At 44.0% G+C, this 23233-nt stretch overlaps 1 protein-coding gene across 1 annotated transcript in view; it reads right to left on the reverse strand.

Moving 5' to 3' along the window:
* Positions 1-709: 709 nt before the first annotated feature.
* LOC144753575 (kelch-like protein 33) overlaps positions 710-23233 on the reverse strand; it is a 104255-nt gene continuing 81731 nt past the window's right edge. The window contains exons 3-4 of the mRNA XM_078641218.1: positions 1943-2119; positions 710-1359 (exon numbers count right to left, since the gene is read on the reverse strand). Of these exons, the coding sequence (XP_078497344.1) occupies positions 768-1359; positions 1943-2119 (769 nt within the window). The 3' untranslated portion in view covers positions 710-767. The remainder of the gene's footprint in view (positions 1360-1942; positions 2120-23233) is intronic.

Consider the following 23233-nt stretch of genomic DNA (forward strand, 5'->3'; position numbering starts at 1 on the left):
TAGAAACATTGTGTGAAGTAAGATCTTAATATCTCCAAAACTGCAAAGGCATGCAGTAAAGTATCACAGAAACTCAAGAAGGAAGGTTAGGTCTAAAGGGAAACAAGATAGGAGCTATATCTTCGCATTATGATATTGGATATCCTCAAATGGGCTAAAATCATTGTTAGACCACAAATTTAGCTTGAGGAGTTTGGGTATGTACTGGAACGGGTAATAATCTTGAGGCAAACTGATGATGTTTTGTTGTCACTACTGCACATCATTGGTAAATTTGCATCTGAAGTAATGCACTACAAGTAGTTTCCTATGTGTTCGTCACAAATCTCAAAGCATAAAGACAGATGGAGACTCTCCACAGTGACAAGAAAAAGGCAGCATGGTTTATTGTAGAATCCATTTAAAATGAAATGCTAGAATGAAAGTATTCATACAGTGGAAGAATAGAGGCATAGACTGCATATAATAGAGGCAGGCACATGGTACAAGATCTAAGAGTTTTTATGTGGCACTGATCTCCTGAACTGGCAGTCCAATCTCTGACCGCAGGAGAAAATGCGTGGAAGCTCAGTTCATGCATTAGAAATTCTTTGCTCACAAAACATTTCAGTGACTGCACAGACCTGCCTCCATGGAAAAGTGATGAACCAAAATATGTATGAAGAAGGAAAGAAACAAATGGAGAAGTGCTGGCTCCCCATGTCCAGAGTAGATTGATGAGTAGGCAGACATGATGGACATTTACGTTTCTATGGAGGCCCTTGTTATCATCTTGCTGAACAAGATTTTGAAGCAACTGCTGTATCTGCTCGTGCAATATTTGGTGGGTGAACAGGGCTTATATGCCTCTGGTGATAAGGCAGGGAGAGGATACAAGCTTTGATGTCAGCAGAGGGATATGGCATTGTGCCCAGGTTGACCCACCTGTCAGTCACAGGGTTATAACAGTGGACCAAGTGGGAATCTCTGTAGGTTTCATAAGAGTAGCCACCAAGGATATACAGCTCATCATGTAACACAGATGAAGCAGCAGCAACATGAGCCTGTGTGAGACGTGCAAACTGAGTCCAGCAGTCTGTAGCGGGGCTGTACACTTCACACATGTACTGATCTTCAAAACCCTGCACACTATGTCCAAGCCCCCCTGCCACATATAACTTTTCCCTGATAGTTTCCATTACGTGGCCAGCTCTGATGGCATTCATTGCTGAGAGATATGTTGCATTCTTCACCGGGTCATAGAGGAAGAAGGAATTAAGGCATTGGTAGCTGCTGTCACAGCCTCCAGAAACATAAATCTTGCCATCACAAACGGCTGCATCATGCCCACATAGAGGCTGCGGAAGTGGGTGTGCATACCTGAAATCATAAAATATTAGTTAGTGACAAGAGACAAGTGTTGACAAACAATCACTCCACAGTCTGCTGCAATGCTATGCTCCGGCTTCAGTTAGCCTGTGGTGGAATCATCCAATTTGGTTTTGGTTGATATTTGACTTTCTGATGGTAGAGGCCTTCATCAGATAGAGTACATCTGCCTTCATCTTTTGTCAAGCTTAGGTTGGGCCTTAATGACATACTTACAGCAAGTGCTACATTAAGGTGGCTGTAGGCAGCATGGTTGTAATGAAAGGCCAGCAAAATAGCCTACTGATGAGGTGAGGTGGACCAAAACCTAAAAATATTATTTTGATAGGTGCTCCAAAAGTCCTTGCACTGGACTTGGGTGCACTAGTGCCATTCAATGCAAATTAGTTCTCTTTGAAAGTAAATCAAGCATGGACCTCTCAGAGGTTGAAAATAGATGCAGTCCTCTTTCTGTTCAGACCAGTTTGTTGCATTGTGGCTTTTGACTGCTAGGAATAGATAGTGGACAGACAACTAATAGAAGTTTACCATGTCTAAAGGTCACTAATTGAGAGGAAGATTCTCCATAACTTACTTCCAGGAGTTATTGGCTGGATTGTAGCACTCCACAGAATTCAGGCAATCTGCATTAGTGATGTCTGTATTTCCCCCAAGAATGTATATCAGGCCATCTAGACACACTAAAGGGAAGTAGCTGTGGCATTCTTTCATTTCCGCTAAAGTTTCCCATGCGTTTTCCTGGGGGCTGTACCTAGAGGGAGAAGAAAAATACAACTCAAACCCAAGTAATACAGACAGAGCCAAGATCGTTAGCTCAGCTCGCATGCACCCTGTTCTGCTAATGATGCTGTTCTAACACTGATGCCTACAACTGTCTATTCGGTAAACCTTTTAAATTGATTCCTAAGGTCATTGCAAGGCTATTACCGCATCTCTGGGGAGAGTGAGAAAAGCATTCCTAGAACTACAACAGCTTGGGAAGCTTTCGGTGACTGAGTATCCAAGTCACAAAAGTAAACCAAATTTACCTCTTTTATGTCCTTTAGGAGGGCGAAGTCTCAGCCCATTTAGGACACCTCTGTACTTTTACTCCCACTGAAGGGGTAGGAAGTGAGAATTCCCAGGATGTGGTTTAACAAGGAAGTTGGGGAACACCCACACACGTACATCTATGCGCACTCCAAAACTCAGTTTCCTCCCCTTTCCACCATAGATAGGCTTCTATATTTACTACAGAACAAGGCTGGGGTAAATACACTTCCAGGGAGGGAAGGGGGACACAGGATCCTATTTCCTCTGTTCAGAGTTCTTCCTAGGAGAACACCACAGAGCGATAATAGTATCCCACTAGGAATGTCACTCCACCTTCCCAGAAGAATGTTTGAAAACCTGCACCTCATGTAGCTTTCCATGTGTACCACTAGAAATGTTTGTGAAATGCAGAAATTTGGACAATTACATACAGGAACAGGCAGAGATCTCCACCAATGATCTTCTGACTTTCTTTATGAATTGGGCCCTTTCTGTTGGTTAACCTTCATGCTTCTCCCCAGGAGTTCTTTCTAGAAATCGTTCCGCATTTAAAACATGTCTGGCCTCTTTATCTCAGGGACAGCATGAAACCTGAGCTGAAGCTGAGTCTTTATTCAGAGGTAGAAGCAGAGGTGCCCCCCAGAACCAAGGCACAAAAGCAAAGATGTGAGGCTAGTACTGAAATTAGATTAATGACTATTTTTAAAAGTTTAGACCAGTGTTTGTTGGTGTTCCGTACCAGCACTATTCTGTGTGAGGTTACAAGTGCAAACAAACTCTGATACGTTCATGAAATATTTAATTGTAAAAAAGAGGTACTTACTTTGACTGCATTCTACAGTGAGGCCTCGTGAAACAACCAGTCACAATCCATTGGTGGATGGTCTATGCATGTACATGTGAAAAATGCCCTCTTTTTGGCTCTCCTTACCACTGACAGTTGCATCCCCTCACTGTCCACGATTCAGCAGTTGCTGCAGTGATGTCTGGTTTTATCCTGACAGTGCTGATACCAACCACCCCCCCCCCCCTTTGGGGGCAGAGTACAGCAGTGGCTGGCATTGGCTTATGAGTGGAGGGTATTGGGGTCGCAGAAAGGGGGTGTTGTGGGTGGTGTCACGTGGGGAAAAAATAAAAAAAACATAAACTTACCTTGAGGATGGTCCTGTGTCACTGCTCCTGCTCTCATGTCTCCGACTACAGGAACAGGAAGCAGGCAGCTAGGATCCCTCCCCTAAGCCAATCACAACACTGCAATGCAGCATTGCGATTGGTCTGAGTGCCGTGACACAGTGATCAGCCAGGGGGTGGAGGGGGCAATGCAGGCTGTAATGCAGCTTGCATGGAGAACAGAGAAGTACACATGACTGGTTTGGTTGCCCCAAAAAAGTACGAGTGCCCACTAATCCATCCCCCACTTTTTCTCTTTTCAGTTACAACCATACAAGGAAAAGGTCCACTAAATATGGTCTGTATGGTTACGTGAATGTTTTTTACTATTTCATTGCACAGACAATTAGCAATCACAAAAATCAAGTTAAAAATGAGGTCCTGAGGAAAGCCTACTGACCCTTCATGGGCTACGGATGCCTGGGAACATTAATTCCTAAAAGCATCACACTGATCGATTTTATCCTAGCCCTATATCCCAGAAAAACAAATTTGTTACAAAGGGTTTAAAGCGTATTTAACACCCTCACTCAACCTGCATTTACTCACTGTTACCACTCAAAGAGCTCCACTTACAAACGTGTCGAGGCTACTCATTTACGCATGGGGATACCTGTGGGTGAGGACCCTATATATATATATATATTGTCAAAGGTACTGGATCCCACTAGTTAGGAGGACACAGAGACGGCACACCAGGAGGTCTTTGCACAAATCCTTTATTGTGCACTCGTAAATCAAGGACGACGCGTTTCGGCGTTTTTCAATATATACAACAGCAAATATTGAGAAGTCAACACGCCTTAATAATTTCTTTCCGCTTTGTTTTTTTTTTTTTTTGTGGTTAAAAACTTTTATTGAGCAACAAAGTCATGTGTACAGAGATGGGCCTACAACCGCACGGGCTGGCCGCTAAGATCGGAGCATAACACGGTATAAAACAGTGGTCGCCACTCTGGCGGTCAGGCACAATCCGGATACAAAATGTCGCCCACAATATGGAACAGGATAAGACATTTTTCTTATTTTAAAGCACACCAGAAACAACAAACAACAAAAACAAGGCGAAGGAGTAATACACAGAGAGTCAGCCCTGGAGGGGGGGGGGAAACCTCACTAAGCAGGAATACAAAGTCACAATCAGTAGGCTAAGTCAAGGCGGGGGGGACAGCGGAGAGGTCAATCAAACCAAAGGACAGTATACGAAAGTTCAGGAACGCCAATCTAGGGTGACAAGGGAATATCCGGGGCCTCCACCAGGGGAGGAGCACAAGTATATCAAACCAAAGGACAGTATACAAAAGTTCAGGAACGCCAACCTAGGGTGACAAGGGAACATCAGGGGCCTCCACCAGGGGAGGAGCACAAATATCCCCGCGATAGGCATTCCACTGACACCAGATCTTCGTCCATGCCCTAGGTCTGCCCCTGGCTGTGTAGACAGTCTTTTCGCGGAACATAGACCAGTCCATGTTTTCTTCCCACACGGAGACAGTGGGGGGCCTGTGCGAGCCCCAAAGTTGCGCTATGTCCCGCTTCGCAACCATATACCCCAGGGTCGCCCACCTGGTTTGAGCCACCGAACAATCGGTAGGTTCCCAAACATTCAACAAACATCTCCTTGCCTCCGGCACCAGGGCAATTCCAGTCACAGCAGCCATCACCGCAAGTACCCCCGTCCAATAGGCAGCCACCCTCGGACACTCCCAAAGAATGTGAAGAAACGTGGCACTCATCCCACACCCATGCTTGCAGAGGCCATCCGGGGAAAAACCCATCACAACCAAACGAGGACCAGTAACATACACCCGGTGGAGGATCTTGAGCTGAACCAGACGGAGACGGGCCGGAATGGCGACCTCTTTCGGAGAAGATAGCGCCACTTGCCAATCCTCGTCATCCAATTCCAGCCCGTCGCCGACCCATGCCTCCCGAAGTCGAACGAGCAAGTCCGTGCGATTGTGAATAAGCTTCTTATAAATCAAGGAGATAGTGCTATCAGGGATATGACCATCCAGGATACGATCTTCGAGGGGGGAGGACTCGGGGACAGCGGTACCGGAAGTCAGAACAGAAGTGAGGGCATGACGGACCTGTAAATATCTAAAAAATTCCCTATCACTCAGGTCATAATCATTCCGAAGGGCCTCGAAAGACTTCACCGTTCCATTCGCACACATGTCACCCACTCTACAGATCCCAATCATGTCCCAGCGGTCAAACCCCTTCGTTGTCCAAAGACATCCCAAAAGCTCAGACGCGAAAAGCGGAGTCGCCAGCGTCACTCGTTCATCCCACCCTAAGCTCACATTCGCAGTGCGCCACACACGAACCGCGATCCTAGTCGGTCCCGTAAGGTGGAGCCCAGCCGACCTAGAGTAAAGCGCTCTGTTAAAGTCACTACCCGGTAGCTGGAGTCTGTCCATTTCAAAGGCCGGATCCGGACCCGGGGAATACATCGAATGGTTAATGGCAGATAGTTGCGTAGCCCAATAATATCTCCTGATATCAGGAAGTGCTATGCCCCCGTCATACCAAGGGATGGTGAGCTTCGCAAGTGCAATACGTGGGCGCCCGTCCCAAATCAGTTGCCTTTGTAGACTCTCGACCTCTCGGAAATAAGTAGCGGGGATATCGTCATAGCAATTCTGGAGCGCGTAAAGGAATCGCGGCAAGGACATCATCTTGAATAGGGCGGCCCTGCCCAGCGGCGACAAGGGTAATTTACGCCAGCGAGCAACGTCCAGCCTCAATCTATGAAGCGGGGGAAGGAGATTACGTTCAAATCTGAGCGACGAATCCAATGTAATAAAAAACCCCAAGTATTTGAAACCAGACTGAACAACCTGGATGGGAAATCTATTCGGCAACGGGGGCAGATCACCCGAAATAGCATAGACGCAGGACTTGGCCCAGTTGATAATCAAACCAGAATTCTTACCAAACGAGGCGAGAACGTCAAACAGGACATTCAAAGATTTACGCAGGGAAGTAAGATAAAGAAGAATGTCGTCCGCATAAAGCGAAACACGGTCCTCGAAATCTGGGGACCAACGTATACCCTTGAGAGAAGGTTCCCAGCGAATCCACGCAGCTAGCGGCTCTAACGCGAGAGCAAAAAGTAGTGGAGACAAGGGGCACCCCTGTCTGGTCCCCCTACCAAGGGGAAAGGGAGCCGACACTCGACCGTTAACCACGACCTGTGCCAGGGGGTCGGTATACAGCAGCTTCACCCACCCAATGAACCCCGGGCCAAAACCAAACTTCTCAAGAGCCGCCCAAAGGTAGGGCCACTCTATCGTGTCGAAGGCCATCGAGGCATCCAACGAAGCCAAAATGGCCGGCTCCGTCAGAAGCCCCGCCCTAGCGATGGCTCCATGAAGGCGACGCAGGTTAAGAGCTGTGTTACGGTGCGGGATAAATCCGGATTGGTCAGGATGAATCAAGTCACTAATGACCGTTAGGAGGCGAGTAGCCAGGACCTTGGCAAGAACCTTAGGCTCGACATTCAACAGGGAGATGGGTCTATATGACGAACAAAGATCCCGGGGCTTACCATCTTTAGGAATTACCACAATCGTGGCCAGACGCTGGTCATAAGGGAGAGCACCCCGCTCACGGGACTCCGAAAACATCGTTCGAAGATAGGGCGCAATCCGATCAGGGCGCAGTTTGTATAACTCGATTGGCAAACCGTTCGGGCCCAAAGCCTTGCCCGAACAGAGAGAGCGAATAGCAGTCGCGATTTCGTCCGTAGAGAACGGGGCCTCCATGGAGGACCGCTCCAAGTCGGAGAGGCAGGGCAAAGCTATGTCGCGCAGCAAGAGGCGAGAGTCGTCGTCATCCCTTACCGACACTGGGGAGTAGACCGCACGAAAGTAGTCCGCAAAACATTCCACTATTCCAACCGGGTCCGTTACCCGCTCACCATTCAAAGTCTGAATCACAGGCACCACTCGATTCGCCCTCTCTTTCTTGTCCAACCAGGCAAGCAACTTACCCGCTTTGTCCCCAACATCATACAGACGACCCTGTTGCTCCCTAAACATCATTTTGGCCGCATCTGTGACCAGAGACTTATAGGCAAATTGCTTCAGACCCAGGGCATGAAGTTTGGCACGAGTGACACCCGATTCCAGGTCAGCCTCCATCTCAAGTATTTCCATCTCAAGATCCACCACCTCCCGATTCCTTGCCTTTTTGGTTTCAGCAATAAGGGACAGGGCCTGCCCACAAATTACTGTCTTAAAAGCCTCCCATAGGGACACCGCAGAAGAGACAGACCCCTCGTTCTCCAGAAAGTAATTGTCCAGGGACGCAATCAATTGACCACGGGTCTCAGGGGAGGCCAGGTACCAAGGGTTGATAGGAGCCACCCGGCCCGCCGCCTCCACCCCCACATCAAACCAGAGCCAGAGCGGAGAATGGTCCGAGATGCCCCGGGGGAGGTGCCTAATCTCCCGGACAGCCGACGACTCTTCAGCTGGCATGAGGAAGTAATCTAATCTAGACAAACTCCCATGGGCCCCAGAGTGGAAAGTATACTGAAGTTGAGTGGGGTGCATAAGTCTCCAGCAGTCCACCAAACCAAAGGTATCCAAAAAGCCACCCAGCCATAAATGAGTCTAAGGAATATCCCTAGGGGGGTAACGATCACTCAGACCAGAGAGAACAGAATTAAAGTCACCAGCCATGAAAAGAGCACCATCAGGGAGTCCCAGCAAAACTCGGCCCAAATCAGAGAAGGTAGAGGTCTGCAGGCCAGGGGGCACATAGACGGTGAACAGGGAAAGGGTCTTGCCCTCATATCGTCCCACGAGGACGGCATAACGCCCCGATCATCGAGGATCACATCATCTATCGCAAGGGGAAGAGAAGCCCGGACAAGGATGCCCACCCCCCTAGAACCCGTTGTAAACCCTGAGTGTGCAGCAAGACGATAGCCCCACCCCAAGTATTGCCCACTAGGTGCGTCTCCTGCAGAAAGACAATATCGGGAGACAAACGTCGCAGGCATCGCAACACCACCCCTCGCTTTATACGATCCCCTAGACCATTGACATTCCATGAAATAAACCTCAGCCCGCTACCCCCCATCCCACGAAGTAATGCAGAAACCACCCCACCCCCCAATGAGCATGACACTGAAAATACAATTAGCAAAATAGAATCGCCTTGAAAAAACAAAACACAAACTACAAACGCCCCAACAACCCCCCCCCAACACCCAAGGAAACACCCCCCACCCTGCACCCCTGCAGTAGACAAAAAAGCCACCCCAACATGCAGTGTGCCTGTCGCCCAAAAACCCACATTCTACAAAAAGACCCCGGAGGAGGAAAAGGCCCTGTCCCACCCGCCACCCCGACAGAAATAAGGGGAGAAGAGAGTACACAGAAAACAGATCACTCAAGTACAGAACCCAGGAAGAAATTACATGATACGGAAACCGGGGCCCAGATAACAAGTTCAACTCTCCGCGCCACCCTCGGCACCACCCGGGTGCTCGGTGGGATCAGCGAAATTAGGCCGGTCCGGCAGAGAGTCCAGCCAGTCATTCACCGAATCAGGTGGATCAAAGAAAAGGGTCCGTTCATTGTACTCCACTCGCAGCCTGGTAGGAAAAAGCATGGCGTATTGCAGACCCAGGTCCCGAAGACGCTTCTTGACTCCACGGAAGCCCATTCGCTGCCTCTGCACCAGCTGTGAGAAGTCCGGATAGAAGTTCACCGTGGCATTTTCGAAGGCCACCGGGCCCTTAGCTCTCGAGGCCTGCAGGATAGCGTCTCGGTCCCTATAGTAAAAAAGTTTTGCGACAATGGGCCTCGGCGGGGCGCCCGGCTTGCCCTGGCCACCGGGAACACGATGGGCACGTTCCACCGCAAAGAATTTGCTCAATCCGGATGGAGAAAGGTAGTTTTGTATCAAGTCCTCAACCAGGAGATCAACAGAATGCGGTTCAGGATTTTCCGGGACACCAATAACACGTACATTACAACGCCGTGCCCTGTTTTCAAAATCCTCCAAGCGCTGAGTCATGAAATCGTTCACCTTTCTGAGGTTGCCGATCTCCGTCTGTATCTCCGAGACGTCGGCCGTGAGGCTAGATGACTTGAGGTCCAATGACTTCACCTTCTCATTGGTTTTAGATAAGTTGGCCCGAATCAGGTTCACATCAATAGCCAGAGTATCAATTTTGTGGGCCAGAGCTTCATACTGTTGGCCGATGGTTTCTCTCATACCCGAGATGGTGCCCATGATGTCCTGCAGGGACGGCTCCGCCGAAGCCTCCGAAGGGTGCCCCACGGCACTCGGCCCAGACAAGGCGGCACCGGGGGACACCTTCGACTGAGTGTACCGGTCCATGATATTAGACTGGACCGGGCCCCCGCGAAGGGGCGTCTTGGTCTTCCGCCGCTCTTGGTCCCCCCTGCCAGTCATATCGGAGACCGCGTCCCCACGGGACCCACGCGACCTGGTGAAAATGGCCACAGGAAGACAGGGCGCCGGAGCCAGAAGTCAGCAGCGAGGGCAAGTCGAGGTGTGAACCGGCCCGGAGGGACACGAAGCAGACAACAGGCTCAACTGCAATCTCGCGCCGCTGGACTCAGTACCGGCCAGACACCTCCGTTGGAAGACGTAGCCTGAGTCAGAATCGAAACCGAAAGTTAAGAGGGGGACCCATGAATCGAGTCCCCCTGCCGCTGTTGTTCAACTCCGACACGGCAACAGAGCCTCACCAAGACCCGGGCGCGCCACCAAGGCGGGCCCCGAAAGTTTGAGTCGATGTAGCTTCGGTGCCCCTTGTCCAATTCAAAATCCGAAAACAATATTAAGATCAGCCCAGGTTCCTCTCCATTAATCCTTGTGAGAAATCAGGATATGTTCAGGATATCATGCCGGGAGTGGCGGGGGTCCGGAGAGCGCTGTGCTCACGCGGCCATCACGGATGCCCGCCAAGCTCCTCCTGTCTTTCCGCTTTGTTGCTTAATAATTCTTTTATTCCTTTCTTTGGAAGCTTCATTCAGTACAACATACAGCCTTCAAACCCGCAACCAGGCAACACGTTTTTCACGCCTCATTGTGCTTCTTCAGGGCTGTTACAAACATAAAGTCATGAATCATTTCACAACCATGAAAAAACAGATAAACATGGGATTCCAAACAAAATGTATGTACATACACAGTCTATTATTCTACACATTACATTCCTATTTTACAACACACTTGATGGCAACTACTTTAAATCAGTCCTCCTAAGTTGCACTACAATTTAAACAAAATTACTAAAACTTCCATTGAGACATCGACCAGATTCAGTTTACCCAGGTACACAAAAGTAAATATTTGAATAAGCAAATTATGTTTAGTAAAACTGCATAGTATCATTAGTCATTTGTTAGGCCCAATATAAATATTCATGCTTTTCCATGCAGGTGTCCTCATTATGAAACTTATTTCATACTTTTTACTCTCTTGAATGATCCCAGTAGAAACGGATATGTAATAAAATCAGTTACCTTTTAATATATATATTTTATCATCTTCCTGGTCTTTTTTGTAAACTTCAATTTTCCTCTTTCTGGTTCATTGAATATCAGTCTAGGAGAGGACAAAAAAATGAAAAACTCCCTTACTATTTCTAATTGTTTACGTACCCCCAACAACACTTATTAGCTATTCTAATTTGATTTTGATTCTAATAATGATCTCACCTCATGAATTTTATTATGCGATACTTCATGTCACTTGTATAGTTTCCAGTGTTCTTATTGATAGTTTGCCAATGTAGAATCCCCCTGATAAGATTCTGAAAAAAGGGAACAATGTGAATATCTTATTGTGTCTATTACAAGAAATTGCTACTTCCGTAGTTTTCTCTTTTTATAATCCATGCTAACTCGAGCAATAATCTTGAGTATATCTCAATCCACATTCCACCCAAGATTCCACTGCCAATTTCCTTCCCTGTCCAAGGAATCAACAACGTTCTCCCGTGCCCATTTTTAACTAAATGTAAATTTGTACATTTTTCAGGATAACTTGGGAGTAAGGTTTTTTGTCGTGATAGTGTAACCCAGTATTAAGTGGGACCACCGGATGAATTTCGGTTTGACTTCAAATGACAGACAGAAATGCAGGGCAACACGAGGGAGATCCATTGAACATGGAACCATTTGCTAATAATTGCGGGTGGATGTTTCCTGTCTCTCATTTTGCCCGAATAAGTTAATAGAAATAATTTACAATTCGTTACAAATGGGCATGGGAGTACGCAGTTGATTCCCTGGACCGGGAAGTCAATTGGCAGTGGAATCTTGGGTGGAATGTGGATTGAGATATACTCGAGGATATTGCTCGAGTTAGCATGGATTACAAAAAGAGATAATTACAAAAGTAGCAATTTCTAGTAAATAGACACAATACGATTTTCGTATTTTTCCCTTCTTTCTGACCCTTATCAGGGGGATTCCACATTGGCAAAACTATCAAAAAGAACACTGGAAACTATACAAGTGACATGAAGTATTTGAGTATCAAAATCAAATTAGAATAGCTAATAAGTGTTGTTGGGGGTAGATAAACAATTTGAAATAGTAAGGAAGTTACTCTCCTAACATATAGACTGAAATTCAATGAACCAGAAAGAGGCCAATTGAAGTTTACTAAAAACATCAGGAAGATCATAAAATATGAATATTAAAAGGTAACTGATTTTTATTACATATCAGTCTCTACAGGGATCATTCAAGAGAGTAGCAAGTATGAAATAAGGTTCATAATGAGGAAATATGCATGGAAAAGCATGAATGTTTATATTGGGCCAAATAAGCGAATAATGATACTATGCTGTTTTATTACACATAATTTGTTGGAACATTTACGTTTGTGTACTTGGGTAAAGTGAATCTGGTTGATGTCTATATGGATGTTTGAGTAAATTTGTTGAAATTGCAATGCAACCTAGAAGGACTGATTTAAATGAGTTGCCATCAAGTGTGTTGTAAAATAGGAATGTAATCTGTAGAATGATAGATATAGAGAGTGTATGTACATGAATTTTGTTTGGAACCTCATGTTTATCTGTTTTTTCATGGATGTTAAATGATTCAGAACTTTATGTTTGTAACAGCCCTGAAGAAGTGCAATGAGGCGGGTATCATGCGTTGGCCATTTTGTTGTTTTGAAGGTTGTATGCTGTACTGAATGAAGGTTCCTAACAATGGAATAAAAGAATTATTAAGCAACAAAGCGGCAAAAAATTACTATTGCATGTTTAATTCTTGGTATTTGCTGTTGTAATGATAAAAAAATGCTATACTGGTGAAGACCGGTAACTGAGATACCAAGCGCCGGGCAAGAGTCCTATTACGCAAAGAATTGTTATACATACACTCTCACTTTTTCTGCATGGAACCTCTTTACCAAAAACTGCCAACGGTACATATGATGCATTATGCTCGCATTTGACACTAAACATCGATCTCTAAGCATAAATGTAACAAAATAGTGCTTCACACCCCTTGCACTCTCAGTATGAATTAGAACAGCTCTTAGAGAGAGCTCCAGCAAATTCTTAATTGTTGTGGTGCCTCAATGGTGTGCCCTACTCTAAAAACCAAGGTGAGCCAAGCTCATGAGTGACCTCAATAGGTATATCTTTAACTGCTTTAATAACAGCATACTAAGGAGGTGAACATTCATATGTTTTCTCAAAGGCGACTCGACCACCTGGCTTGCCTCACACTTTGGGTAATGTGAAAGCTTCTACCGCCTTACTATTTCACTATCTACCTAATTTCCCATTCACAAAAGAGAGAGCTCCAGCAAATCCTTAATTGTTGTGGTGCCTCAAAGGTGTGCCCTACTCTAAAACCAAGGTGAGCCAAGTTCAAGAGTGACCTAAAGAGGAAAAAATTTATATCTTTAACTGCTTTAATAACAGCATATTAAGGAGGTGAACATTCATATGTTTTCTCAAAGACGATTCGACCACCTGGCTTGCCTTACACTTTGGGTAATGTGAAAGCTTCTACCGCCTTACTATTTCACTATCTACCTAATTTCCCATTTACAAAAAACCTGCAGGTTACATGCAGCTTTGAACAGTGCCTTGTAAAGTTTGTGTGAAAGTGGTTAAACAACACCTCTTTTCACAGGAGAGAGGCTGTAGGGATATGCACCCTCCAGTGGTTAGTGCTGAAACCTTCTTAGATTTATATGTTTGTGCTGTGCTTGTGAAATCTCTTGTATTTACTGTACCTTAAAAGAGGGTTCTTACCAGTTCGCAATGGCTTAATTGCTGTGTTCACTTGCTTTTGAGGAACTTTTTTGTGTTTATTTTTTAATGTCTTTTTCTTGTTAGACTCTAGCCAACACGTGTTTCGTCGTTCGGAACAAGACACCCGCGACTTCCTCCGGGCTGGAAAACATATACAAATAATACAGTACCAGCCCAGGTTACATCGGGCAGCAATGCAAAAATACAGGTAATCTTGCATTACACTCATGCAAGTTGCATAAAAGGTCCTTGCCAATCAACAATGCAGAGGACTCACACGTGTGAGGGAAGGTAAATATTTCACCACAGTAGAACAGGACCTTATGTCTGATACTCAATAAATAATATCAGAGCAGATCAATGATGGTCGTGTATGTGAGACAGGAAAGCACAGCTGGTGCATATAACGGTCGTGGGAATTGGGAGTGGGTGACGTAGTGTTCAGACTTTTATTCAATAAGTGCTTTAAAACCCCCATGTGATTACATTCCACATGTGATGTCAAAACTGAGGCAAGCCCCAGGCCTACCTTATGAAAATCCACTCAGTGTTAAGTGCCTAAAATAAATGATAACATCTGTATGTAACAATAATAAGTAATGCAACATATGCTTGACATATCAGCACCCAGAGGTAGGAGACATACCTTCTGGCTGGTTATAATTCCGACCCAGCCTAAATATGGCTGGGCAATATTGCTGGGAGTTCATTATCGTTCCTTCTAGGAGTTATCCAATCTGCAAAGATACATCCAGTAAATCAGAGATAACCTAATCAGCTAAGTCCACACTATATTCAAACTGTAATATCCCTAATAAATCTCCAAAATCCAATCAAAGCCAAAAATATAATCGTTTATAACACCATTGTCTGTAAATATCACACGCTACCACCCAGCACATCCTTAGTGTCTTATCAGCTGTCACATGGGAGTAGGGCATGATATTAGCAACGCTAGATGTCACCTCCCTTTACACTAACATCAGAACCGATCTAGGTATTAAAGCTGTGAGACGGTTTCTGAGTAAAAGACCCGCTAACCAATGGGGAAATGATCATCAAAATGATTGAACTAATTCTTGAAAACAATGTGTTCCTTTTTTACTCTAAGTGGTACAAACAAATGCAAGGCGTGGCTATGGGCTCAAGGTTCTCTCCTTCTTACACCAACCTCTTTATGGGTGGGTTTGAGGAGGAGTGGATGTGGGGCCCAAGAGGCACCCCATGGAATGAATCGATTATATTTTGGGGGCGCTATGTAGACGATTGCATCATGATCTGGTCTGGGAGTATGGCAAGCCTGACCCAATTCTGTGAACAGTTGAACCACAAAGATATGGGTATCCACTTCACACATAACCTAAGTGCTACACAATCTATTTCGCAAACCAACCTCTTGTAACGCTATACTGCACACCAGCAGTTCACACCCTAGATACCAAATGGAATCCATACCTTATGGGGAACTGACTAGGGCGAGGAGAAACTGTAGCAGCGACAACAACTTTATTGCCTGTAAAGACAATATGAAACAAAGGTTTAAAGCAAGAGGATACAAGGCCCACATATTTAAACAAGCAGAAATCAAGGTGGGGAAAATTGTGAGAAGTGATACCCTTAAGGACAAGACAAATAAAAAAACAGACCAGAGACAGGTCAGACTTATAACCAATTACAATGAGGCAGCCATCACACTTAGGAAGAGCATGAAAGCTCACTGGAACATGCTCACTAGTGATAAATCTCTGAAAAACCACATCTCAAAACATCCCTTGATAACATACAGATGCAGCAAAAACATAAAAACTTGGATCAGTCCCAGCTATCCGAAAAGGGTAGATAAATCATCCAACTGGCTTGCTCAAAGATGTACAGGATTCCACAGATGTGGATGCTGTAAGATATGCCCCTTAGCTATGAATAATACCAGAACGTTTCGTAGCCATCTGGAGAAGGAATATGAGATCAAACAAATGATTAATTGTAATAGTCACTACATGATTTACATGATCAAATGCAAATGTGGTAGCTTCTATATAGGGAGCACTATCAGAGCATTAAAAGAAAGAATATACGAACATCTGAGGGCTATCAAACATAGAGATACATGATTTGTTACTGCAAAACACATCAATGAAGGTCTTGCCCAAGATGATAAGAAAACAATTGCCTTCTGTGGTATTGAACAAGTGAATCTACACCAAAAAGATGGTAGAGTTGCAGCTTAGACGTAGAGAAGCTTTATGGATAATGAAACTTCAAGCAGTCGAGTACTGGATGAACTCGGATCATGAACTTCATTACTTTCTAAGGGACTGAGGAAATTGAGGTTCTTAATTGCCATCATGATGAAAGTTACAGTGCAACTGAAAGGGAATCCAATTACTAGCTCATACAGTGACATTACATTGGCACCAATGTCGTGTCACTATATTTATAAACTACAGGATATATGATGTGAAACCAATCTAATGTGATATTATGGTTAACAATTATGATGTATATATTGAGAACTGGAATAGCTACATGAGATATAACGGCATGTCACAGCATTAATAAGAGATGTATTTTGACGCACAAAAATAAGTGATACTGCTGTGTATTTGGCAGTTTTTTAGCAATTTGTTTGCAATTTTGTGAAATCATCATCTTCTGTGGGATTCGCTTGGTATTTCACTAAATTTATGTATGGCATTACATGCTGTATCTCTGAATGATCATATGGCGATTCCACATTGTATCATGCATTTCATTTCCGTCGAGCATCACGGATAAGACTAATTAATGATGGCATCACAGTATATATATTGGGTAATTTGCACCCTTCCTATTCCCGCGATATCTAGAACCTTTGTAATTATCCGCCAAGGGATTCTTTCTCATTATCATCATATTGTATAGTGGATGGATACACTGGACGATACTTACTCACTCTTAATCACATAAGAAACTGAATGTGAATCATTTCACTTATCATTTTTTTAATAGAACCGGTCTATACATATGATATTAATATGTTCTGGCGATACTGGAGACAATCTTATTTATATGCTTTTGTTATCTGACACCTATATGTCTGCAGAACTGAAATACGGATCGATTTAGATATGAAGATAATTTAAATTTTTTGAGGCGCCGAACCATTAGATATTGATGAGCTTGGCTTTTATGTTTCATTTTTCCCCTGACCGCCTTAGTATTGGGGCTCAGATATACTCATCAGTATTATTGACTAACTCTATGCGATTCATATTACGCACATTTTAGCCTTTTTAGTTAGAACAACCCAGTTTAAAGATGGCGACGACTCACTTTCTATTTTTCTATTTACAGCAGACATTATGGCAGAATGATTTTTCTAACTTTTTAGAGCTGCAGATCGGTAATCGGCTCATATTACATTGTAGTGTCGTGTACTTTAATTCACTTACAATCCTGATATGAAGAGAACATATAGAGTGTTCACGCGTACTACGCACAACATGGTGGAGATCTAGTCTTTAGATTTCCAACTATATAGGACTCATTTCCGGGAACCCGCTCACACACGAGTGGAGACGCCGATGGATTTCATGGTGGGGAGTTGCAGCTTGCTGGCGAACTCGATATAATAACGTCTGGATTTATTGTACACGTCACAGACCTTGATTAATATGTAAGTAGGAGCCATGAGCCCATTTACACTGAGAGGGGAATTTGTTGTTTTAATCTGATATATCAGCCCATGGATACAGATATTAGTCACAAGGGCTAGTCTAACTCATATGGTTTATTATATACCTAGGAATCTAGTAACTGTTATAAATCGGAGACTGAATTTGTTGTGTGGTTTATACCTGTGCCGGCTGACCGGGTGGTAGCGTGTGATATTTACAGACGATGATGTTATAAACAATTATATTTTCGGCATTGATTGGATTTTGGAGATTTATGAGTGATATTACAGTTTGAATATAGTGTGGACTTAGCTTATTAGGCTATCTCTGATTTACTGGATGTTTATTTACAGATTGGATAACTCCTAAAAGGCACGATAACGAACTACCAGCAATATTGCCCAGCCATATTCAGGCTGGGTCGGAATTATAACCAGTCGGAAGATATGTCTCCTACCTCTGGATGCTGATATGTCAAGCATATGTTGCATTACGTACTATTGTTACATACAGATGTTATCATTTATTTTAGGCGCTTAGCACTGAGTGGATTTTCATAAAGTAGGCCTGGGGCTTGCCTCAGTTTTGACATCACCTGTGGAATGTAATCACATGGGAGTATTAAAACACATTCTGAATAAAAGTCTGACCACTACGTCACCCACTCCCAATCCCCACGACCGTTATGTGCACCAGCCGCGATTTCCTGTCTCACGTATTCGACCATCATTGATCTGCTCTTATATCATTTATTGAGTATCAGACATTAGGTTCTGTTCTACTGTGGTGAAATCTTTACCTTCCCTCACACGTATGAGTCCTCTGCATTGTTGATTGGCAAGGACCTTTTATGCAACTTGCATGGGTGTACTGCAAGATTCTCTGTATTTTACCATTGCTGCCCGATGTAAACTGGGCTGATACTGTATTATTTGTATATGTTTTCCAGCCCTGAGGAAGTCGCGGGTGTCTTGTCAAGAACGACGAAACACGTGTTGGCTGGAGTCTAACAAGAAAAAGACATTAATACATAAACACATATGATGCTAATGTTTATGTCATATATTTTGGAATTACTGAACTGTTGAAATCTATGTATTGGTGTGCTAGGATACTGAACAAAGCCTTGTTTACTGTCAGGATAAGATCTCTTCCCACGGAAAAGGCATACAGCTACTAGTAAGGGTTGGGCAGTGAACTCTGCTCCGCTGGTGGAGTTTTTGAAGTTTTGGGCACTCCACACTCACACTGGAGGGTGGTATCCGTTCAAAAACTCTATTCTGCAGCACCGTAGAGTTTACGGGCGCACCCACTTACCACTAGTGAGCAGGGCGGCCCTATTCCTCACTCATCCAATTAGTAAGCCTGTTCTTTCGCAGTTGTAGTTACTACTGATAATCCATAACCATGCAATGCCACTTCAGTGCATGCCACACTGCCAAGTCACAGAAGGCTTCATCTCATTGTTAGTGCACTGATACTCAAAGTACGTCCCGGGGGCTGCATGAAGCCCTCCTGACCCATACATGCAGCCCCATGGTCAACAGCAGCACTGGGCTGCTGTTTACTCTACTTAGTAATAACATTTAATATAACAAATATGTTAAATGAGATATTAGATAAACTGTGAAGCATTAATTTAAAGGTTAACTGAAGCTAGAGAGATGAAGTAACCAGATTGTCCTGTACTGCTTTCTTTCGAAACACCTTTATTTTTACAGAGATTGTGCAGCAAAAGTGTAAAATTGATAGTCAAAATTCAAAAAGTGTTTTTTATTAGAATGCATAACCGTTTTGCCTTAGAACATCAGAATAGATCTGTGGATTGAGTAGTATTTGTTTAAAATGTTATAGTTTCCAAACATTATTTAGAAACATTTATTTGCCACCCACCCTGGCAATAATTCCTGTAGTGAACTAAAAGTCAAGTCAGTTGTTATGTGCACTCTTTGGGTTGCCTTGGGTCCTATTATGCATGAACAACATTATAGTTCAGTAAATCAAACACAGATGATTTTTTACAGCGCACATCCTGAGAGTCATGTATCTTGAGGTCCTATTATATGTGATAACGGAGATAAAGGAGTGAAAGCAGAATAAAACAATACCCTGAGATCACACAGTTTGGTGAGCTGGGGAAGCTGAGAATAATCCCCAACCTTCTGGCTTCTACATTGTTCAATTCAGTCGCTAGAGCAGTCGCGGCCCATGCAGGTAAGCGCGGTGGGGCCCGGCAGGGGGCACGGCAGGGCGGGGGAATGACAAATGACAGAATAGTGAAAATAAAATAAACAAACAAATACATAAAACCACTTACCTTGCACTTTCCGCATTGCAAAGTCGGCAATATGGTGAATGCAAGGTAAGTGGTTTTATTTATTTATTTGTATTTATTTTTTATTTTCCCTAGTCCATCGTCTGTCATGTCCCTCCCCACCACACCACCATGCTTACCTGCATGGGCCGCAACTGCACTAGGTGTATATGCTTTGCTTCCCCTACATTCACATTACTGCCAACAGCCTCAGCTCGAAACCCCGACCGCCAACCCCCAACCAGCTGGCATCAATGCGGCCCTCGGTCACATCACAGACCAAACTTTTAGGAGAATGTTTGCAAGCACCTATGTGATAGTGGAGGAGAGGCCTCCACATGCAGGTAAGCCAATGAGCCTACCGTTGGCTGTGCTGCTCATGATTCCTATCATGAAATACCCCAGTAGTCATACTCTCTCCACCTATCGACCCCTCCCAAGGGTTAGTTCTTTTAGAACATGTTGTGTGCATGCGATGAAAGGTGCAACAACTGCGTGTGGAAATCTGTGGAATCTCACAGAGTTTTTCGGTAAATCTGCAGAATTCCACACAGGCCTCCTTCTAACAGAATGCTGGAATGCTTGCTTTTTATTACTTAGTTGAGTAAAGCATTTTCTTTAGCCTTAGGACATTTGTGGCATTTTCTATTTATGCCTCAGTACCTTTCTTTGCATTTGTAGACATTATCGTATTGATTATTTAAACTTAATCTATTTGGTCATTAGATCAAATTCTAAATGTGTGTTTAATGTGCATTAAAAGTAAAGCTATTCTACCAGAGCCATGTTGTATTTTACTGCTAAACAGGCAGACACAAGTGCAGTTACCTTGCAGACAACAGGTTCATGATTTGAATAGTACAGCAGGTGCAGTAACACTGGGTCCAAAAGTTGTCAGAAGTCCTCTAAATACATAATATTGCTATATTTGACTACAAAACAGGATGTCACCATTGCAGTTATCTTGCAGTTAAAAGGTACTTGATTTGAATGGTATAGCAGGTGCAGTGGCTCTGGGGCTAAAAACCTCAGGGACCCCACTTAACCCAGATTATTCCTAAATGTTACTACTAAACAAGACAGTCACAAGGCTTTTATCTAGCAGTCAATAGGGTCATGGTTTTAATGGCGCAGCAGCTGCAGTAGCACCAGGGCCAAAAGCTTTAGGCACCACACTAAACGCCTAATATTGCTATATTTTGCTACTAAACAGGCAGTCAGAAGCTCAGTAACCTTGCAGACAACAGGATCATGATTTGAATGGTGCAGCAGGTGAAGTGGTACTGGGCTCAAATGTTGTCAGAACTCCTCCAAAAACCTACTATTGCAATATTTTACTACTATGCAGGCAGACACAATTGCAGTTATCGTGCAGTTAAAAGTGGCGTGATTTGCGTGGTGTAGCAGGTGCAGTGGCACCAGGGCGGAAAGCTCCGGAGACCCCACTAAACACAGAATATTGCTAATTTTTACTTCTAAACATGCAGACACAAGTTCAGTTATCTGGCAAGCACTAGGGCAATGATTTTAAAGGTGCTGCAGATGCAGTGGTACCGGGGCCAAAAGTTGTCAGTACTTCTCTAAACACCTAATAGTGGCATATTTAACTACTAAATAAGCAGTCACAACTGCAGTTACCTTGCAGACACTAAAGTAATGATTTCAGTGGGCATCAGGTGCAGTGACACCCGGCCCAAAGCTCTGGGAACCCCTCTAAACACCAAATATTGCAATATTTTACTACTAAACAGGCAGTCACAAATGCAGTTACCTTCCAGACAATGAGGTCATGATTTGAATGGTGCAGCAGTTGCAGTGGCATTGGGGCCAAAAGTTGTCATAACTCCTCTAAAACACCAAATATTGCTATATTTTACTACTAAACAGGCAGTCATAAATGGAGCTATCTTGCAGACACTAGGGGCATGATTTGAATGGTGCAGCAGGTACAGTGCACAGGGCCCTAAAGTTGTCAAAACTCCTCTAAACACATAATATTGCCATTACATCAATTAATTCTATTATTTTCCTCTTTCATTTCATTTTTTTAAATGTTGCTATTACTTACCCGCACTTTACCACTAGTTACAGCACAATATATAGGCTTTTTGTACATAAACAAGTCATAAAACTTTCACAGGCTTTCTGTAACTTATATTGTACAACTATTCAGCAAGCTACAACTTGCAACAAAAAACAACTTATTATTAATCACATAGGCAAAACCTATGCCAATGCGCGTTTCACTTGCTATGTGATATATCTATGAACGCGTTGAACGTGTTTTTATGATAATAATTATTGAGAATCTACACAGCTAGCCTTCTCTTTTAAAACCCCTTGGTGCTATGTACAGACAGAATTCTTTTTAGGTCTGGTGAAACTAGTTTCTTGTGTTTAATACACAGAGAGTGGCATTTGGGTCACCCTTTGTTTGAACTTTTATTCTTGCTTTTGTGAACCCCCTTCAGCTACTGGATTGAGACATTGTAAACCACCTCTTGGATGAAGACAGGGAGGGGCAGATTTACAAGCCCCCTGCGCCACCATTACGTCACTTTTCATGACGTACTGGTGGCACAGGGGGCTCCTGCATATTTGCAAGGACAAGAAAAGTCACCCTGAGTGACTTTTTCTCTCCTTGTAAATAAGGCCCCTTCACACACAGCACTTTGCATTGAAGGGGCATTCCATGGGTGTTTCTGTGGGTGTTCCCACGCAACACCCATGGAACAAGACAAATCTCCAGATTTACGAGAAATCGTAAATCCGGAGATGCGTCTGAATGCTATGCCACCCTAGAGGTGGTGTAGAAAAGTGCAACGAGGAGAAATGTTTTAATTTCTCATCGTTTTTTCCTCTTTCAATGTGTGCTGCATTCTACAGCATGCATTGAAAGAGGAAAATGCCTGTAATGATTGTTTTTGTGCAGGAAGGTGCCCCTTGCTGCACCACAACAATCTCCCCACGACGCAGGCATCCTTGCCTGCGCCAGCGCATGGTGGCAGTTTGTGCGACAGTGCAGGGGGAGTCACAGAGATGCAACTTATTCTTGTAAATGTGTTGCATCCCTGTGCTGCGGCACTTCCTTGTAGGTTTGGCCCGAAGTATTTAGACTCAGTATCAAACTACAGGGTATCTGGCTGTCTCCTTCTACCTCATAGGAAGTTTTTCCATTGTAATATATGAAGGGATATTTGATAGCTGAGAGCACTCAGTCATCATGTTTTTGTCCTATTCTGTTCTTTATCTCATGAATACGTTTTACACAAATCAATCCTTTCTTGGCATGTTTCACCGCAAGAAAACCTTATTTTTTCAGCAAATAAATGATTTCTATGATCGTTCCTCTAATGGTTTCCATTAGACGAACAAACGTTGTCAGTCTCTTGCAAAAACATGCAGCCACTA

Source organism: Lissotriton helveticus, chromosome 5_1, assembly GCF_964261635.1.
Source record: "Lissotriton helveticus chromosome 5_1, aLisHel1.1, whole genome shotgun sequence".
Taxonomy (NCBI): domain Eukaryota; kingdom Metazoa; phylum Chordata; class Amphibia; order Caudata; family Salamandridae; genus Lissotriton; species Lissotriton helveticus.